The 21943-nt window shown below is 37.0% G+C and overlaps 1 protein-coding gene across 9 annotated transcripts; it reads right to left on the bottom strand.

Annotated features, from left to right (window-relative positions):
• Window positions 1–5390: 5390 nt before the first annotated feature.
• LOC134539956 (uncharacterized) lies at window positions 5391–14615 on the bottom strand. Of its 9 annotated transcripts, XM_063382339.1 has the most exons (8): window positions 14446–14568; window positions 13179–13268; window positions 12646–12890; window positions 11124–11427; window positions 10088–10183; window positions 9710–9921; window positions 8925–9084; window positions 5391–7243 (listed from the first exon to the last, which is right to left on the bottom strand). In XM_063382339.1, the coding sequence occupies exon 8, from the start codon at window positions 7148–7150 to the stop codon at window positions 5474–5476; it is 1677 nt and encodes a 558-aa protein (XP_063238409.1). In that variant the 5' UTR covers window positions 7151–7243; window positions 8925–9084; window positions 9710–9921; window positions 10088–10183; window positions 11124–11427; window positions 12646–12890; window positions 13179–13268; window positions 14446–14568; the 3' UTR covers window positions 5391–5473. The 9 variants fall into 9 exon arrangements, with proteins under 9 accessions (XP_063238409.1, XP_063238411.1, XP_063238415.1 ...); XM_063382341.1 differs by lacking the exon at window positions 14446–14568 and adding an exon at window positions 14598–14615 and having other exon boundaries at window positions 12646–13268; XM_063382345.1 differs by lacking the exon at window positions 13179–13268.
• Window positions 14616–21943: the final 7328 nt, after the last annotated feature.

Genomic DNA, 21943 nt, shown 5'->3' with positions numbered 1-21943 from the left:
AATACTGTGAAGTTATATGTTCTGTCCATTTTTAAAGGCTTTGCAGAAATTATATAGCTTAAAAAACATTAAATGTTTTATAATATTAAAATTATGCTAGACACCAGCAACTACTCCCATATTAAATATCATTGTAATGAATGCATTCACATACTATTCAACTGCTTACACATATGAAGTGGAAAAATAGTTTTATCTACATAATATGTCAAGATATTAAAAAATACTGCAATAGTAATAAAGGACCAGTGCTCAAACAGACACAGCAATAATGTGACATTATGACAAAAACATAGCCACTTTCACAGCAATTTTTACTTAATGTAGTACTCCTTGAATGTAATGATGTGATGGAGTTTGGCAGACACATTAAGGAAATGCAGACCACTGATTGCACAACCACTATAGTTGGTGAAGAAAAGTACACATAAGTTCCACTTTACAACATTGATATTATCAGATCATTAGTATTCACTTGAGGATTTGTACACTGGTAGACTGTTGGAGACTTTTCTTCAATACAAACTGCATGACACAAATGAATTGTTGACATCAGCATTCTGTTATTATTAAAAAAAGAAAAGAAAAAAGAAAATGTCTGTAAAAAGTAAAACTCAAATGGCAGCCACGACATTTGTAAATTTTAATTCATTTAATTTTTTCTATTCAACTGATCATGATCACCACTCATTTTTGGTAAAAAAATTTCCAACATTAGTTACCTACAAATACCTATTGTAATTGAATAATTCTAAAATCATAACCACTGATTGATTTACCGTATCCCATAAGAACAAAGTGAACAAACATCTGTCTTTTTCCCATTATAAGAACACATACGTAAACTGTCAAAATCCTGCATACAAAAAAGAAGTATAAAAATTTGGTGCCACCCATATCCTTCCTTTAACCAAAACAAATAACAATCTCAGGAAACATAATTGCACCTTCCAAATAACTACAAACATAACAATATAGGTAGTTATGAAAATAATATTGTAATATATAAAATACTGATGAATGCATTTATATAAAAATAATCTACCTAATAACCTGAAAAATTTGTAAAAACATAGTACAATGCCTTTACTGCAAATAATACATATAAAAATTAGTTACAAGAATATTTACAATGCTAAAAAAAATAAATAAAAAACTAACCTAGGTGACCATGACATGGAACTAAACAATCAGCTGATATATTGTATAACTGGAAAACACTCGTGAAATAGCTGGGGAGGTCAGGGACCCTCCAACACCACTCTCCATCAACTATCAGCCATTCAACATACTGAGCATAGAATCAATAATCAAAATTACTTAAGTGTTAATATGCGAATTTTTCTGTACTGCTGTTAACTCTTCTTTGTTGCAATCAATTTTCTATTCATACGTTTGCACCACCAGCGCACTGAGATTTCTGCAGCTGCTTTTACATTACCCTTTTGAAGATAATATGAATGTTGTTCGCAGGCAGTCTCTTCAAGCCATGGCATACTAACAATATCCAGAACATGCTGAGATAGTGACAGCAAAAGATTACCAATGTGGCAGTTGACAACCATGAATTCTTCAAATATATTTGCAAACTTTGCAACAAAAGTGACCAAGTTCTGAGAGGAGTAGGTCAGACTGTCAGACACACTTGAATAATCATTGAAACTTACACCAGTATTACAAAAATCAACGTTACTTCCTAATAAACACACTTTACACTTGTCACACTTAACTTTCTCCAACAGCTTGTGGGCAATAAACCCTGCAACACATGCTGATGACAGAATGGCTGCATCTCCTGTTTCAACTGCACAGTCAATTCCAGTTACAGCACTGTGTAACATATCTGATGGAAGTTTTGTATAGTCACAAGTAGAATCTTGTTCACTTCCTTGACATTCAGTTACAAGGAAACACCGATAAACATTAAAAATATAGGCATCATCCTTTCGGCAGTTACCTGAGAAACTCTTGAAAGCCAATCCATTAACAATGGCAGTTTTCAAAGCAGCAGCAAAATGAACACATGTCGGATTGGGGTTGTTTTGCAACATTTAATGTTTTAACAGATTAAGTATTATTTATTTATGTTTTATTTAATATTTATTCTATGTCTAATATGTAATTTATTTTCAAAAATTAATTATTTTTAAATGTATATCCATGAGAATGTTACTCTATGGACTGATTTGGACATTTGAAATTGAACAATTACCGAGACCCCTCTAAGGAGGAATTGACATTAAGACGGTAAACGGTAAAGTTAACGCCGTTATTTTGTAATTAAAATTATTATTTCAATATTTATGTATTTAAAATTTACGTGAAATTTTGTGTTCCGCGCTATTGTTGCGCGCGGATTTCACGAGTTTATTATTAATTAATGTAACTGTTTTTGGTAATCAGCCAATCACGGCCCGCCATTTAAAATTAAGTCTAGTATTGTTAACTGGCTTAATTTGAGAAGGTTGGGGAGATTGTAATGGCCAAGATAGCACAGCTTCGTGACGTCGGCAATTTTAAATCCTAATAAATAGCTGGATAGCAGTAGGTATCCTGGATCAAGGATGAGAATTATCCCTAGTAGCACACAGTGGCGTAGCCAGGATTTGCGTATGGGGGGTGTTAAGAAGCATGCCCCCCCCCCCCCGTATTAAAGCGGGGGGTCCGGGGGTCCTCCCCCGGGAAAATTTGGATTTTAAGGTGTATAATAGTGCTATTTTAGCAGTTTTCGGTACTTAAATTTAAATATTGTAATGGTAAAAATTTTATTAATTTTAATATGAAATTTGTTTGAGTGATGAATAAGAAATTAATTAAAGATTTGGAGCTAAGGGGGGGGGTTCGAACCCCTAAAACCCCCCCCTGGCTACGCCCCTGGTAGCACATACAGTTGGGCCAATGTTGGCATATTGAAAATGTCCACCGTTGGACAACGGTATAATTGGCACACTTGCCTACTGTTGTCCAACTGGCTCATCCCAAATGAAGGGCCAACGGTTTTCTAGCAAGCATTAACACCACCTGGCCAACAATTTTATTCTGATGGCCCTACCAAATATATTTGCAACGCCAACAATTTTCTATGTGTGGCCCAACCAAATGTATCTGCAATGCCTACGATTTACCAATGTCTTTTTGCAAATGACCCATCCAAATATTCCCACTTTCCCAACTACAGGGCAAATGTGTCACATTGTATTCCCTTCAAATTGAAGTTCTAATAGGCAGCAATTCAGTTTATATGAAAAGGTTTACAGTAAACTACATGTGAATGACAAAACCATTTTTTTCGTTTGCATAATGAATTACTTTATGCAACACACACACTAGGTACTTTAAAAACAAATAAAGGCTTCAGAAATAAAAGCATCACTAGACACTTGAAGTGCTGTAATAAAATTGCACTCAATTGTTAGAACTGCATATTGAATGCTCATGCAATACCGTATTTACTCGTGTATAGCGCGCCCTCGTGTATAGCGCGCACCACGATTTTTGCAACTAATTCCAAAGAAAAAAAAATTGAAATTTTTTTTTCCCCATAAATAAATTTTACTAAAATTTTGTGGTACCTGATTATTTAAATTGATGTGTGGTGATGCGTCAGGAAAATACATAAACTCTGCTGTCTAAACGGAAGATAATGAAGCGCTATATCGTCACAACTGGTACGTGGAAGGAAGGAAGGGAGGGAGGCGTGCCGCGCTACGTTGCTAAGCTGGCGCGGAGAACTTGATGACTCACCGGTGAGGAATGGAGGAAGCGAAGAAGTTGGCTGGGGGGGGGGGGGGGAAACTGGTGACAACATTCTCTCTCTCTCTTTTTACTAGCTTCTGAGCTGGCTTTCTGTAAAGGGGGGAGGTCTAAAAATAAACAAGAGACCATGATGTGCGAGCTTGCGCGCGCGTGTGCGTGTGCGTGTGTGTGTGAAAGAGAGGCCTTGTTGCTTGTGCGTATGTGTGGGGGCTGGCCAGAAACGTCACCCGTCACCCGGCAGTTAACGACTTCCACTCCTCCCCACCTCCCCTCCCCCAAACTTTTTTTTTTCCGTGTATAGCGCGCATCCTTATTTTTTTCCTTTACTTGAGGGGAAAAAAGGGCGCGCTATACACGAGTATATACGGTATATATTCTAGAAAATTAATAGGGGGACAAAACAGGAATAATGCTGGTAGTCCAGCTCTTAACAAGAATAGAGAGATAAAGGCTGAATGTTCTGAGCCAATATAATAGTTATTCTATCACAAAATTAACTATTTCAGAGCTAACCCCTATTGAAAAGGCTTTAACTTTCCCTGCACCCAAACATTTTTAAATGAAGTAAAATTCAATAGATAATGCTTGTTAAAATACTGTACTGCATAGTAAATTAAAAGAGCCTATAATATAATATACACAATTTCAAAATGTTAAGAAAACTATCACTGTCGTATAAAGTGAAATTAGCCTGTCGCTTCAAAAACTTAAGGCAGCCTCAACATATACACAACCTCAAATATAGCAGTCTTATCCTATTACCAATTGATTGATATGATTAATTTGGAACAATTAAATTACTTTCAAATGTCAGTTACCATGATTTACATTTTTTAACCTAAGCAACACAATAATAGTTTATAATAAATTTCGTTAAACAAGCAGTTTATGTGTATGCAAATAACAACAAACATTTTTGAAAAAAATACTTTTATTACAATACATAACTTACAAGCTAACAAAAAAAATATGCATGGTTAAATTATTGCTGCACAAGATTCAGCTGTAATAGTGTGTAAGGAACATTATTATTACCTACTTTCCTGCATAGGTATTAAAAAATAAAATAATAATTGTAATCGCAGAGTAATTTTGACCCTGGAACTGCAATAAATAATTTTTTAAAAACACTGGAGCTGAAGTAATATAAACTATACAAAACATCAAGTAAGAAAAAACAAAAACATACATTTATTTTAACTTCCAAGCCAGTAAATAACACATGATTGAACTGTGGGGTTTGTGATAAAACAAATGCTTCCAGGATGTCAATGAAGTACATTTATATTTGCTTACAGGACAACTCCAATAAAATACATCCATATTACAATATGGTATACACAAAAAACACGCATTATCATTGAAATCCGGTAAAAGAACACACTTACGATATAACTGTGTAGTGTATAACTTCCTGTATTTTACAAGATTATCCACTAAGTAAATTTTTAAAGTACTGCTTTTTAAAGGATACTTATTATAATCAGTTTTACTCTCAAAGCGACTACATTCAAGACTGTAAATTCCTGGAGAGAGTGCCTTTTTAATTCCATTTACTACAATTACTTCACCGTTCACAGTCATGAAACAACTATCTGAATAATTTGTGCCTATTACATATTTATTACGATCTCCAAACACAACATACCTTATTGAACCATCAACATTTTTGACAACAGATGACTGTTTTGTTGTTTTTAAACAACACGACGCATCTTCACATAATCGCTTCACTACTTGTTGCAATGGATTGTTTGGTGCACGAACTTTTTTTTTTAAATTTTTTCATGAAGTTTTCAAAGGGGAAAGCAGAGAAGTGATCAAGTTTACCAAAATTGGCTACATCATCTGCTAGGTGTAACAAATTATGAAAATTGTAAACAAGTACTTCCTTTCCATACAATGCAGGTATTTCTTTGACAAAAACATGCATCAAATCATTTGCATACTTTCTCCATGAGTTTTGTTCACCGATGTCACTTGCAAAAACATAAACAGCCGTATGAAGTAACATGAAATGCTCAAATAAACTCCTGGGCAAAACTTTAACTAAAACAACTGGTCCAAAATACAATAAAAAAGATCTGAATTCAGTACCTTTCCAAAATTTAAACAATTTCACGCGTCTTGGTTTGCGAGAAAATTCTTTAGGAGTATGCTTTCTCAATATCTGCATTCTGTTAGAAAGAGTATCAATGCTTTTTGAACTTAACTTCCCTTTCCTAAGGCCAGTATCACACCATATGCGTATCAATCGTTTCATTACCCCCAAGCAAATTAAATGTAAATAGTCCAATGGAACCTGAGACACAAGTCCTAATTGCAAACTAGATAACACTGATATTGATTTCTGATGGTATGGGTATTCCATGTATTTAAATGACTCATCAGACCTCAGTGAACAATCAATTTTGTACGGCCATGTTGTTCTACCATAGTATTTCCCTTTTTGAACACACTTCTCACATCCATTTAGTGAATTATGGCCAACTACAGATTTCACAAATGACCTTGCTGGTGCATCAGCAATTACACAACTGACACAAAACTTATAGTGCTTGTTCGTTATATTTATTCCATTTCTTTCAAGGAACACACATTCATTTACAAATGGCTGAAGAAATTCTGTAGCATCTGAAGGCTTTGATGCACCATAATATACTGCAACTACAAAAGGACACCTGTCAACAGCCTGGTCAAGTATACCCAACAAAACCCAGAATGATTTATTTGAACTGGAAAATAATGGTAGTCCATCAACATTAACAGAAATTGTCACCATATTTTCTGAACTATAGTCCCTGTAAATGTTTCTTAGCAATGGATAGTGACAAGGTTTTAATCCAGTTAGGGCTCTTTTCACTAGATTTTTTTCTACACCAAAGTATTTGAAAAGGCCTGAGGTATGTGTATCCACTACTGAGCACCTTGGAGTGTGAAGCAAAGAGCGTGAATCAAGGGGCAGACCTGACATATGTGGTTTTAAAATGTGCAACAAAGCTGTTGCTGCATTATGTGGTATGTTATAACTGTACATCCAATAAACTAATTTTTGTTCAACAGGAACAATGTTAGCACTAAGTTCAGAATTTTCAATTTCTTCAACTGAAGAATCATCATCAGTACTACTTATACTACTAATACTGCTGCATATGTAATCATTATTATTTGTAGAAATACCTGCATTGTTTGAATCAGCACCATGATTGTTAGTGTGTGTGTTTACAGTAACATTTACATAATTGTGCTGAATTTCATTACATAATTCTTGACAAATTTCTTTTGAACGAACTGCCACTTTTCGCAAATTAGTTCTCTTTGAACTTCCACAGTAGACATTTTTCTGATGTCTTTTTCTATTTAGCCGACTGTCTTCTGCTGTCTCGACCTCCATCCCTGTCCTTTGCGAAACGGAACCAGTTCCGTAAAATGGTATTCACATCATCATCACAGATGTTGCTAGTGGATTTATTTCTTCTAACAGCAGCTAAAATGAAAATAAATATTAAGAATTTAACAAACTTTTTTATTCTAACATTACAAATACAATTCTGCACTATGATAGGTTTAATGCTCAATCAGTACATGTAATGAAATAAAACTAAGAATTAATTTTGTCAACAACTACAGTTCGGAAATACAAATAATTTTAATCTCAAATAATGCACATAATTTTGAAATAAGTTAGTCTATAATAGAAATGTTAAAAATATTTACTGGCAACACAGAACATGCATTATATATATATATTACAATTACTGGCAGGGTTAACCAGAACTTTTGCATTGTGGGAATAATGCTGGATGATGCCGCCATTGGCATGTGGGTTTTCTCTGAATCTACACATTTCCCTCACCCTTATATCCTGGTGCTGCTCTACTGACCTGCTTGTTCGCCCTCATCGGCTTTGAAAACTTGCATGCTAAAATCAATGCTAATATTCTCATTCACATGTTAACGATCCCAATTTCAGAATGAAAATATTTTCTCATTACATTTCATACAATAAGAAATTAATAAATAAATTTTGAGTCATAATATACAACTCTAAATTATTTACTTTTTGTATTTCACCTGCTACACTTTGTCTCGATTTTCTGTTTTGGTAATCAAATGATAGAATATGTAGTGATTTTATGTTCTATACTTATAATGTACTTAATATATATACACATACACACACATGTGTGTGTATGTTTTGTATTATCACTCTTACTCGTACTTGTTTTCACTAAAATGAATTCTACGAAAATAATTCATTAACACACACATTTCATGATAATACAGCTGTTAATTTGTTCCAGTTATTTCGTATTAAAACTTTAAAGCAATACTAATAGAATCACTCAGTTGAATTTGGATGTATGAAATGGTAATAGAATTTTTTTTAAACAAACAAAAGGTAACCACTCTAAGACAGTTCTACAGTAAAATCATTACTTAAAATGCCAAACATATACCTTTGTTACAGTATAAACTGACAATTCTGTAGAATTAAACATAGTAAGATAGGGTACTTTCGTATTAACGCCACCACAGCCCTTGATTAAGATTCTGTGGCTGCCATGATAGGTTTTGTTTACATTCATTTACTGCAAACGTTTACAGTAGATGCGGTGGCGGCCATGTTGGTTCTTATTTACGTTCATATTTCTGGTTTTTTGGTTAAATATTTAACTCCAGAAATTATAAAATTGTATTTTGTTCTGTTTTTGGCAAAACCCACTTCAATATTAACGTTTTTTAAAGCACTGCAAACTCTTATAGTAGATGTGGTGGCGGCCATGTTGGTTTTTATTTACGTTCACATTACCTTTTTGGTCAAATATTTGGCTACTAAAAAATATAAAATTGTATCTTGTTCTGTTTTTGGCAAATCCCAAATACACATTTTCATAGCATTCAAAAATGGCATTATAAATCAGCAATATAGTGACTGACCAAACCCAACGTAACCCTTTGTCTCGGAACATAGGTCTGTTTGGAACGTTTAAAATTTACTGTTAAATCAAAACCCCGTTAACAGTCAAAAATTGAAAATAAAAAATTGAAGGGTTAGGTTAGGTCAGTCACAACATGCTTGTTTTCATTGGAAACTTCTGATTTAGCAGCTGCGGTGACGTTAATACGAAAGTACCTAAAATAGTATTCTATGCGTTTTGACTCACCAGGTATAATCTTCATCAGCTGCAGATTTTTTAATGCTATCTTCTGATTTTTTCCTGTCCAATTGTATTTCAATGCCAATCTATTTGTGAATAGTCTCTCTAGTATATGGCGCACAACATGATCAGCTTTTCTCCCTCCAACTGTAGCAAGTGTGGTTTCCTATGTATGGAAAACAGTACAATATGTTTTAGATGCCATTCTAGACTCAATATGAAACAGCACACTTACAAATACTACCACAATACATTTTATTTGCAGTACATATACTGAAAGCTGAAGTCTTATTCTCAATTAATTTGTGTATCCTTGTGATCTTTGTGCCAGAAAGTTACAGCAACACAAAGGTACAGTAAGACAAGGTGAAATCAGTGCAAAGCAACAGCAATAGTTATTTTAGAATGAATGTGGATTATTTAACTTATATACTGTTTACAAGACTTAATTTTATGACTACAGGAAGAATCAGATATTAATTTTTGTTTAAGCTTCGCAAAACTATTCATCACAAATAAAAACCCAATCCCAAAATGCTGTGACTCCACCCTACAGCTCAAGTGGTCAAATTCTCTGTCAATTGCTGGGTACTAATCAGCAACCTATAGTTACGCTCAACCTATTGCTACAAGTAAGAAGACTATATTATACACTCTGCTTCCTAGAAAAATAATATCCACTTTTCGAAACTTTGGTATAAGACAGTAATTTTGGCCACCATCACGTCACTTGTCGCATAGGCAAGTCATTATGGTTATCACTACAAACTAAAAAAATTGGATTAGCTTACCATACATATCTTATTTTCTGGGATTGATATCCATTCTTCCACTTTGTTGAGTTGTTCTTCAGTCTCGCATGGAAGAGTCAACTCTTCTGGTAAAATATTTATGTTCTGTACAGTGTCTGGTAAAGTCTGCTTTAATAATTCTGATACAGATTGCTGAATAACATCCAAACGCTTCTCAATTTTGGCCAAATGTCTAGCGATCACTTGTAAACCTGTAATTATTTGAAACATTGATTACATAAAGCATGAAACTGCTTCAGAATAGGTAGCAAAAATTAAAAAAAAAAAAATAGGTTTACCAATAACTCATTAAAGTGACAGTAGGTACTTATCATGTTTAGATAAATAATAAATTATTTTATGGGTTTTAATACTAACCAACTTGCTCTCTGGCGGAATCTTCTGACACAGTAACATCTTGAGTATTAACAGTATTTCCATTTTCCACAGAACAAAGAATTGAGGAAGACGATTCTGGGGGAACATAACAAACCATTAATATTCTATAATTTCTTAAAATATTCTAGGTTCTTTGGAATTAACGCCACTGGAGCTGCTAAACCAGAAGTTTCCAATGTAAACAAGCATGTTGTGACTAACCTAACCTAACATAACCCTTAGATTTTTTTTTATTTCAATTTTTGACTGTTAACGGGCTTTTGATTTAACATTAAATTTTTGAACATTTCAAACAGATCTGTGTTCCGATACAAACGGTTAGGTTGGGTTTGGTCAGTCACTAATTTGCTGATTTATGGTGAAATTTTTGAATGCTACGAAAATGTGTATTTGGGATTTGCCAAAAACAGAACAAGATACAATTTTATATTTGCAGGAGCGAAATATTTTACCATAAAACCAGAAATGTGAACGTAAACAATAACCAACATGGCCGTCGCCGCATGTGCCGCCGCATCTACTGTAAGCAACGGCTCCGGTGGCGTTAATCCCAAAGTACCATATTCTGGCTTCATACCTTCAAAGGTGGTGTTAGAGAAGAACATACTAAACATATTATGAATATCCAAAATAAAAAATGGACTGAACATAACTATTGCAAAATAAGGCAAAGGAACTGGTGCTTTGCACTGTTCCAGTATTTGGTACGCAGAAATAAAAAAATTGAGTGATTTATATATTTGGGATATTGATTATATCTATGGTGCAGATTTCCAATGTATTGAGCAATGCTTTGTGCATGATAATAAATATTGCAATCAACATGATTACATATTTTGCTCTCAATAAACTATTTTCTGCCCTTACTTGTTTAGGCACACCATCAGCCCCTGCCATTATCCGTAATTTTTTTTAGCACAGTACATTAAAAACAATTTTTCTATTCTCCTCTATTGAGACAAAATGCTCAGATTCTTCCTAACATCTTAACTGCAGTAGGTAGGCCTACACTCACCTGAATTAATAACACTTCTGCGAGAAGGACGAGTCTCTAGTGAACACAGAATCTGCTGAGTTGGACGGTGTGTTCACAGACCTTTGACACTCAGCCACTTCCACATCTGGTGGAGATGGATACTTCTTGTGGGCTAGCTGGTTATTTGTGTCATATTCATCACTACTACTTTCGTCACTGCTGTATAAAATTCTTCTGTTTGGCCTTTTCTTCCTTTTCTGTGAGGATTCATTCTCATATTCAGTTGCAATGTCAGATTCAAATTCTGCATCTTTCAATTTTTCTCTGGCCTTTAATATGTCATCTGAAAATAAAACACTCATTTGTAAAACAGTTTTGTTTGTCACATAATTTTAACACATTCACTGAAGATAATTTAAATATATATAGCTTACACACACATACATACATACACACACTGGTTGCCATCTTTATTACGAATACACCTTTACTTATTAGGTATGCAGTTCAGTTATAAGTCTACTAATTTGCTGTTCTAACTAAAAAAAGTTTAAGGCTTACATACAATACTGCAAGGAAGGAACATAATTAAGTTTATAATTAGATATTTTGAAATTATATAAATATTTTGGGCACTATCTACAAAGTTAAGTTTGGTTACATGTTGAATAATTAAGTCAGTAAAGGTTTCTACAATTATTTCTAAACACAAGCTAAGACTAACTTTGTGCAATTTTTTTTTACATTCAGTAGCCTATCTCTGATTTTCATAACCCTCACTATTACTAACAGTTTAGGAGAATTCAAGTTCACTTCAATGACATATACCTACATGATTGTGATTAAGTCATCAATATACAACTGAAGTATGCAATGGTGTAGGCACGGGGGGAGGGGGGCACGGGTAACATGTCCCCACCCCCAGAGACACAAAAGGTTGCCCTAAAACTTATTCGCCTGGAGCCTGCTTATACAATAACAGTTTCAAAACCTCTGCAAAACTACAAACAATGGCCTTAAATAGCACCATTTAGCAAATAAATATCAAAATTTTTCCGGGGGAGCACCCCCAGACCCTTCGCTCTTAAAGTGAAGATGAATGAATTTGGAGGATGAGTACCTAGTTGACCACCTCCTAATTAAAATCCTGGCTACGCCACTGGAAGTATGTGTACGTATATACACTCGTGAATGTGTAAAAATATTACATAGGTAAACTGCACATACCCACCCTTTTACACAGCTAATAAATATGGGAATTATTCATGTCTATGTGATGTGCATGTCACACACTTATTAAAAAAAATTGTGGAGAATTCCTATGGTATGCGATATGTTTAACACCTCAGCCTTTACTTTAACTTAAACAGTTAAACTTAAAACAATTTTGTACTCATTTAACAACTCATGTTCAAATCTTGCGATTTACAAGAATATATCTATGTCTAAAGCCCAGCATAATTAATAATACAAAAAATAATAAACATGATATAAATGCAAAAATTACAAAGTAGAAGACAGCTTTAAGTAGGAACTTAAGTATATTTATATAAAATATTACCAGTAATGTAGAATTTTCTCTTCAAAGCACAAATTCTCCATTTTTCACAAGGACGCTGTCCGTCACTGAGACATTTATTGTACTCTTGAGAATGTTTAAAAGGTGGCCAAAAACACTCTTTCTTTCTTGGTGTTAGCCATTTAGAGTGGATAATTCCAACCCCTCCTCCACTATCAGTGTCAAACTCCACTACTTGATACATGAAGGATAAATAAAACTGCCTGATTTCACCAAGATAATTTAGCCTGCATGAAAACAAAAACTGTAAGTTACATGAAATCAATTTTCCGCTAACAGTAACATATAACTACTTAATCCAATGTTGCTATTGTAATTTTTCTGATAAAAGTTTTTGTTAAGATACCTACGGTACCTACATATGTTTCAAACAAAAAAAAAAAGATTTGGTTTCCATGTAATGTAGTCCATCAGACCATCACAAATGAAATAATTTGTTAAAAAAAATTTACTTGTGGGTCAAATACTATTTAAGCTTGACACCTTCTGTGAAGTAGCAACCGAACAAAGCATACCCAATGCGAACTCTTACAGTAGATGTGACGGCGGCCAGGTTGGTTCTTGTTTAAGTTCACATTTCCTGTTTTTGATAAAATATTTCGCTCCTGAAAACATAAAATTGTATCTTGATCTGTTTTTGGCAAATTCCAAGTACACATTTTGGTAGTACTCAAAAATGGCATCATAAATCAGCAAACAACAGGACAGCAAAGCATAATATAGTACGTAATTGACCAAACCCAACCTAACCCTTGCCTCGGTCTGTTTGGAACGTTTAAAATTTAATGTTAAATCAAAACCCCGTTAACAGTCAAAAATAGGAATTAAAAAAAAATTGAAGGGTTAATGTTAAATCAAAACCCCGTTAACAGTCAAAAATTGAAATTTAAAAAATCGAAGGGTTAGGTTAGGTCAGTCACAACATGCTTGTTTTTATTGGAAACTTCTGATTTAGCAGCTGCGGTGGCGTTAATACGAAAGTACCCGTTTATGTATCACGTTAATAATATGTTCGTGTTGGCTACCTACACACTGACTTATTGTCATTCAATAAGATATATGATTGTGACGGTTTCACATAATGTTAAGTGCATATTCACATAGGCTATTTAAGAAAAACATCCGTTCATGTAACATGTTACGAAAACATTATCTAACCCAATAGCTTTTGCATGATACGTTATACATGACTCTGTAACAAGTAACTGAGTACTCTCATCAGAATAGACAAAGTAACATATTTGCTATGTGCATACATTTGCATAACATCTTTGTTGTATTATATTTGGTTCTTGTGGTTATTTCTTTGATAGTTTATCTAATTGTACAGTGGAGCACATTTTTTAACAACGAATCTCTATTTTGAAATTAATAAGGGCATGCCGAGTGTTTTTATGTGACCACCAGCAAAAAATGTGTCTTAAACACTTGGTTAGAATTTTCAAGCAAAATAATTTAAATTCTCGCTATTTAATAACACATACCCTGCGATAGGCATGCAAAATATATCGGTATCTATAGGGTAGATTTCGTTCAACTTCAGCCACGTCTTCAGGTTATGGTAGGCTAACTAGTAAAACTCCCCTGGTTTCATAAAAATTTATTAAAAACCGTAACTAAACCATACCAAACATTATTCTATATAACATGTCAAATCAATAATACAACTGCAAAATCATACCGTTGATTTTAGAGGTTTTAAAATGAAAAACTGAAACATTTTACGAAATCAGGTTTATGTGCTGTACCCCATTAAAAATATATATTATAATTAAATCTTACCTTATAATGTATAAAGACAACAGAAATTCCTAATATATTGATAGCAAAATATATAATTTCTATGTGTTAAATATTATAAACGAAAACGTGCGAGAAACCTGAAAGGCCGACCATAAAAACAGATACCATCATACTGGATAGTGGATACCAACCCTTATTTAATATATGATACCAACATGGCCAAAATAATAATGTAATTCAAGTTGTTCAGATGCACAAGTAAAATAGCAATAATAAGGAAGACAAATACACATGCAATACACTGAAAACCGTTATGAGTTATTATTTAACAGTTTTAATGAAATTTATGACAAAAAATATTTTGTACTTGATTTCTATTTTAATAAAATTTATCAAAAAAAATTTTTTTTATTAATGCAAAAGTAAAATCATAATCTGCATGAATAAACCAAAGAATAAACACGCGGTAATAAATTATGTCACGGTAGGTGCTATAAAAAAACACTACTGTCGGGCCAGCGGCGCACAACATAGTAGGGCCGACGGTGCTAATTCACTGCTGGGCCAGTAGCAAAACTTAAATGGAAAATAACAATCAGCGTCCCAACCGATAGCATTGTAGGGCCAACAGCTAAATTTAACTATAAAATAACCGTCGTAAGCCCAACGATAAAAAGGTAGGGCCAACAGAAAATTGTGGTTGGATATCCACCAAACCACACAGCCAACTGTTTGCCAACAGTGCCAACCATTTCCCAACATTGGCCCAACAAAGTGTGCTACTAGGGATATATCTTTAGGGTGTATAGATACTTAAGTAGGCTTTATCTACAAAGATAAAGATCCTAGGAGTGAAAAATACGTGAGTAATAAAAGTGTAAAAATCTGTCTTCACAATCCTATACGGATCGTAACGTACTTCCCGTTAAATCGTCACATCGCGGCCTAAACTAACTGTAAACATTGAACTTTTTGATACAAATTGTTTTATTTTTTTACACACTTCTAACGTAACTCAGAGGTCTGACGAGCGAGAGACTCTGAGCTCTACCGACCTAATTTTAACCTATCTAGCCGAGGTAAAAACAATTAAGATCCCTAATTCTACGAAATCAAACTGTGTAAAATATCGTCGAACCCAAATCAAAGACTTTTGCTTGTTAATTAAATGTGCGAATTGTCACTCCTGATAGTTGGAAATTTTATGTGTGATGCGATGCCAAAGAACAGTTAGGGAATTTGAGTATAATTAAATAATTATGATAAGGGTAAATTTTGAATTATTTTCGTTTTAAATAAATAAGTATATATTTGAATATTGTGTGTGTAGTATTTTTATATTATTTATTATATCATCTGCCCTAGTGTATATTTATGCATATTTTTGTTAAGTCAATACCTAACTGTGGCTTAGATACCACAAACACATGCCAACTGAGGGTCACACAAGCAAGATTGATTTACACAGTGAACATCAAGCCCAAAGTGATTAATTTTGTCTCCATAGAAGTGGGGCCATTTGCTTCGAAACATACGAAAAGGGTCCGCACAGAGATTTGTGGAGCCCAAATGGTGGGGCCGAAATTGAGGTTAGGAAGGGACACCTCAATAGTTGTGTGTAAATATTGTACAACACCAGTATTGTGTGCAAGTGCACTATTTGTTTATTTGTGTCAATACTACATCATAATACACCAGAATGGCCAGCGAACAGAATTCATATTTCCTGAGGAACAGATCACTCAGTGTAGGGGAGGAGTATGTAACAGCACAAGGCTCAGGCAGTGATTCGCAGCCTACTTCATCTGCAGGGAATTCGCCTGTAGACACATGTGAGGAGAGGTTAGGGCGGCCCATGTCTCCTATGGCCATGAAGCATCCAGACATGAACAACACTGTCCTAAACACAGAATCACACCAGGACAGTACTCCTACACCACCAGTGACACTGGAGATCCTAATGCAGATTTTGCTGCAGAACAACACGGAAATGAAACAGAACAACACAAGTCTTAATGCGAAAATGGACCAAACCAGTGCAAAAATGGACCAAACCAGTATCCACCTAGCTTCCAACATGTCTGAGCTGAAAGCTGAGTTGGAGCATAACAACACCAGCATCAAAAATCTCGAGCGCAGCATTGAGGTTAGGTTAACACAGCAACACGAGGAGATGCAGCAGATTGCAGAACGAGTCTCCCTACACAACAGCCGAGTAGATGGGTTAGAATCCCATGTCACATCATTCAGGAACATGATGGCCAACGAGCACCGAGGACAGGCCAATGCAAGGGAAGAGGTGCGAGAGCATATCCAGCACCTGGAGAACCGACTGGGCGACATAGAGGTGGCCACAGCAACCTTGAGGGACAGGTTAGAAAATATGTCAGTCCAACCAAGCCCTACAGCTGAGTCAGCTGAGAGTCGAGGTCAGGCCCAGGCAAGTGTGTGCCATGAACCTTCTATTCCCAGTGTGTCCACCACAAGTAAGCAACAGGGCGGCACTGAATGCTACACTGAACACCAGCTCCATGAACAGCCTCATATTACTCCTAACACAAACAGGCCAGTGACAAGGACGTTTGTCAACACGTAAAGCTTGTACCCAGCTACGTTGATGCACCATCTGGCCAAGCATTGTGCAGAGGCCATGCCCACATTTTCAGGAAGGGTAACAGAGAACCCTATACGATTCCTGAAAAGATTCGAGGAGTACGCTGCCACCTTCAATCTCAGCGAAACTGAGGTGCTGAAGTGCCTTAACAGCGCACTGAAAGGGCAGGCGTTTTACTGGTGGGAAATGCTAAGCGCTACCACTAGTAGCTACGCCCACTTCCACGCCATGTTCCGCCAGCAATATTGGAGTCTGCACATCCAAAGCAACTTGCGTGCACAGCTCCATACCGAGAGGTATGATCCCAGGAAGGGCACAACATTGGAGGCCCATTTGTCCTCAATGTTTGAGAAAACCAGGTACCTCGACCTACCCATGACGGACGAGGAATTTGTAGCGGCCATTCTAACACAGCTGCTGCTCAAATACCAAAAACAGTTGTCCGGCCTACCCTACAGGGACATCACCGAGTTCAGAGAGAGGCTCCTGGACTACGACAAGCTGGAGAAGTTGTACAGGGCACCAGCGAATAAGGAGGACAACGAGAAAGCTCCTCATCACAACTGCCAGCCACCGATGAACAACTACTGGCAGAACAGGGACAATAAGCCCAGGGACAACCGACAAGCGGCTGTCCACATGATGAGTTGGCAACCGAAGGGCAGGGAGCAAAGCTCCTATGGAAGATACACCATGAGCCAGCGCAAGGGTCCCTACAGCAAGAAGAAGACCTGGTGGTCAAACTCGCGCAACTATCACAGCGACGAGGAAATCTATCATCGCAAGAAGCAAGACGACCGCAATGACAACCGCCGCCGTTCCTACTCACCGGAAGTACGGCCTCCCAGGGAGTCACGTGATTGACGCCCAAGGTCATCGTCAGAAGACGAACGAGAGTACGCGAGGAAGTACCGCAAGAAGGAGGAACCTCGTTACCAGGGTCAACACGAAGAAACCCGAATGCCACACCATTATGCCCCCCAGACATCAGAGAACCACGGCGGCCATGCCTATATCAGCCAGTTCTCTGGAAACCGAAGGTACCAAAACGCATCGTTTCCACCACCATTCCAGGCGCCATCAACAGGACATCAGACTGCATACTATCAGAGAGAGGTGAATCCAGTAGCAGCTGAGTTCAAGACTGTGGTGTCCAGCGTAGCAGGACCAAGACCATGGAACCACCATGAGGGAAAACAACATTTTCAAGGTGGACGTGCCAACCAGGGCACGTTAAACTAGAACGGGTTTCTGTGAGATCGCCCCGAACAGAAACCCACTATTCAGGCTCAGAGGTACAAGACAATACAACTCCAGTTTACAGTTGCATCAGCTACGACAAATTTATATGCACTGTTATGTTAAGGGAAAGTGAAAGGGATTTCTTGTGTAACGAGAATGATGATAATGCAGTTAATCAAGTATGTACAGTTTGTCCACATGTGACATTAAAAATTGGAGAATGCAATGTGGATGCATTGATAGACAGTGGCGCTGAAGTCACATGTATCAGCGAGGAGTTGGTGAACTACCTCGAACAACAGGGCATAAGATTACCCAAGATACCAGTACCAGCACTCAAGATTATAGGAGTGACATCAAGGGCCAGCCCTATAGTAAACAGACAGGTACTGATTACAGTACATGGCTTAGGCAAACCTAAGGACATGACTGTACTAGTTGTGAAAGGCCTAGCAAAACCACTTATAATAGGTACTGATTTTCTATCACAATTTGGTGTAGTGATAGACTTTCAATTGTGTGATATTCACTCGAGTGACTGTGAAACTCCAGTCTCACTCACTGGAAAGTGGCACGTAAGAGACAATTTTGTAGGAATCTTGTATGATGAACCCATGCACCGGCACATAGACTGTGTCTCGATGCTAGGGAGCTAAACAAAATTACAGTTAAGGACAGGGAGAGTCCTGTACAAACGGCAGAGATTTTGAGATTGTATCAAATGTGAAGTATCTCACTACCATGGACCTGTCGTCAGGCTATTGGCAGATACCATTAGAGCCTAGCTCATGCCAATATACCTAATTTCTATTTCGAAATCAAAAGTATGTGTTTACAGTCATGCCATTTGGACTGTGTAACACAGTGACTGACTTCACACAATGTTTAGATTCAAGCTTAGGACCCGAGTGTCAGGTATTTGCAAGGGCATATGTCGATGACATATTGATAACATCATCAAGTTTTGAAGAACACATACAGCATGTTGCCACAGTACTGCACAGACTGCAAGAGGCAGGCATGACAGTAAAAATTAGAAAATATGTTTTATGCAGAGAGGAATTACCCTTTCTAGGACACATCCTCACACCTGAAGGCATCAAGACAGCCCCAGACAAATTGCAGAACTTCCAGGAATTTCCTACACCAAGGAATGTGAAACAGCTGAGAGTGTTTCTAGGCATAATTGGTTTTTACAGGATATACTCCAACCAAGTTGCACAGTGTGCAGTTACTCTGTTCAACCTATTGAAGAATGGTCAAGCATGGATGTGGAGTGAAGAGCACGAGCAAGCCTTCATCAGTCTGAAGAACTTGTTCTTGACTGAATACGTGATCTACCATCCAACCCAAGGGAAGGAATTTCTGCTATACACAGATGCCTCAAACACAGCCCTAAGATGCAAGTTAGCACAGGAGGAAGATGGAGTTGAGAAGACTGTTGCTATGGCTAGTCGCACCCTCGTCCAGGCAGAAAGAAATTATACAGTTACAGAGCGAGAGGCTCTCGCCATAATATGGGCACTCCAGAAGTACAGGGATCTGTACTGATCACCAAGCGTTAACACGCCTTAAGGCAGGCAAGCTATTTGGGAGCCGCCTTACCAGATGGTTTCTGCTATTGCAGGAATATGATATACAAATACAGCATATCAAAGGATCTGCCAACACCACTGCAGATTACTTGAATCGCCTGCATGAACTGCAAGAGAGTTCACCATCAACTGCCAAACGTCCGAAATAATTTCTAGTGGCACCAGTGTCAACAGAGATATTTAAAACAAATTCTAAGCTCCGAGATATCCTGAAGGATCTACAGAGTAAGCAGCAAGCAGATGAGTACTGCAGGAGCACCATCACAAAGCTGCAGAAACAGTCAGCTGACAATAAAATTCACCAGCACTTTGCCTATCAGAAGACGTTTTATTTGCTCAGTCCAGGAGAAGAGGCATATTTGAAGACCACTGGAAACCAGTGATACCAGCTGACCTGAGACAACCAGTCACCTGGGAACTACATGTAGCATTGGGACATGTAGGAAGTAAGAAGCTCATTTAGGCATTAAAGAGGCAAGTGTATTGGCCTAACATGTCTCGTTATGTGAGTAAGGTCACAAGTGCCCGTGACCTATGCCAGAAGGTGAAACCACCTGGACAACACCTGCATGGAGTGTTGCAGCCCATCATTCCAAAAACACCATTGGAATTGTTGTCAGTAGATTTATTTGGCCCCCTACCACAGTCAAAGGGAGGAGTGCAGTATGTGTTTGTAATGCAAGATGTATTTACAAAATTCACTAAATTGTATGCAATTGTGAATCCTACTGCAAAAGCAGTATTGCAGAAATTGAAATTATTCACTGAAGAGATTGGTATGCCTAAAGTGGTATTATCAGATAGAGATACACAGTTTACCAGTGACTTATGGCAAAAAGGAGTTAGAAAACTAGGTGCCATACCTACTACTATTAGTGTGCGCCATCCACAAAGTAATCCTGTGGATAGACTCATGAGGTCAATAGTGAATCTACTATGCACTCTATGCCACAACTCGCAGCAATCATGGCGAGATAAGTTGCCTTATGTGGAATGTGTTATTAACCATACAGTACATGGTTCAATAAATTGGAGTTACCCCTGGAGAAGCTATGAGCCTGAATATGTCGGTGGCGATCAACCCGAAGTATTTACCCCGATGTGACCAAGTCCCTGACGAAGAAGGAAGACTACCTACAGGAGAGGAGGTAGAAGCATTAGTGAAGAGAAAGCTTACAGCAGAAGCTGACATACGACACAGGAGGAAACCAGCATCAAAGTTATCAAAATTTAAAGTTGGAGACCAGGTACTGAAGAAGACAACTCCAGTAAGCAAGGCCTGGGAACATGTGACAAAAAAGTTATTTTTGCTATTTGAAGGACCATATGTCATCACAGACATAGTGCAAGAGAATTGCTACACTCTAGAAGAGCCAGCAACAGGCCGACCAGTAGCCGTTATAATATAACGCAGCTAAGGGAATACAAGAGCCCTACTACTATGTAAGCAGTACCGACCTAAGCTAAGAATGCCTCGTGATGGTACAAGCAATAGTACCATGGACAGCTGAGCGCAGTCTAAGTGTAAAATTCAGACCAAGGATCTGATTGTACAGAAAAGTAAGTGTATGACACTGTGATTATGTGATTTAGTACGCCATGTGAGGCGTAGTGCAGCCACTGTAATTAAAATGTTGTTAAGCGGAAGTGTGATTCCCGCTTGTTTCTGTGTAAAGGTGCAGATATTTACCCTGTGGTTATGCGGAAGTGTAATTCCCGCTATATTCCTGTATTTGAGGTGAAGTGAAATGCCACCCATACAGATGTTATTGAAGCCTGTGAAGCTACTAGTGTATAATGTGTGATGTATTTATGTATCAGTTGGCTTGCATGATTCTTCGTATGAGTATGAACTCAATATCACTAATTCCTGCTCATGAAACTAGACTTGCCTATATAGGTGAAGCTGTATTTACTTCGTACTGAAAAACGAGAAGAGAAGTTAAGCTTATTTAGTGTAAATGAACCTATGTGGTATGATACTCCATCCCGTTGTGTAAACATGTGTAAGCACTGGCATGCAAAGCATCTCTAAAAGCACATAGCACTTTGCAACTACAAGCAAAAATTATAAAGGTTACCTTGA

The sequence above is a fragment of the Bacillus rossius genome, chromosome 16 (genome assembly GCF_032445375.1).
Source record: "Bacillus rossius redtenbacheri isolate Brsri chromosome 16, Brsri_v3, whole genome shotgun sequence".
NCBI lineage: Eukaryota > Metazoa > Arthropoda > Insecta > Phasmatodea > Bacillidae > Bacillus > Bacillus rossius.
This window is presented reverse-complemented; position numbering and strand designations above follow the sequence as displayed.

What these genes read in the sequence shown, in the direction of transcription:
- LOC134539956 (XM_063382341.1), bottom strand. Translation starts at nt 7,150, where the DNA reads ATGGAGGTCGAGACAGCAGAAGACAGTCGGCTAAATAGAAAAAGACAT.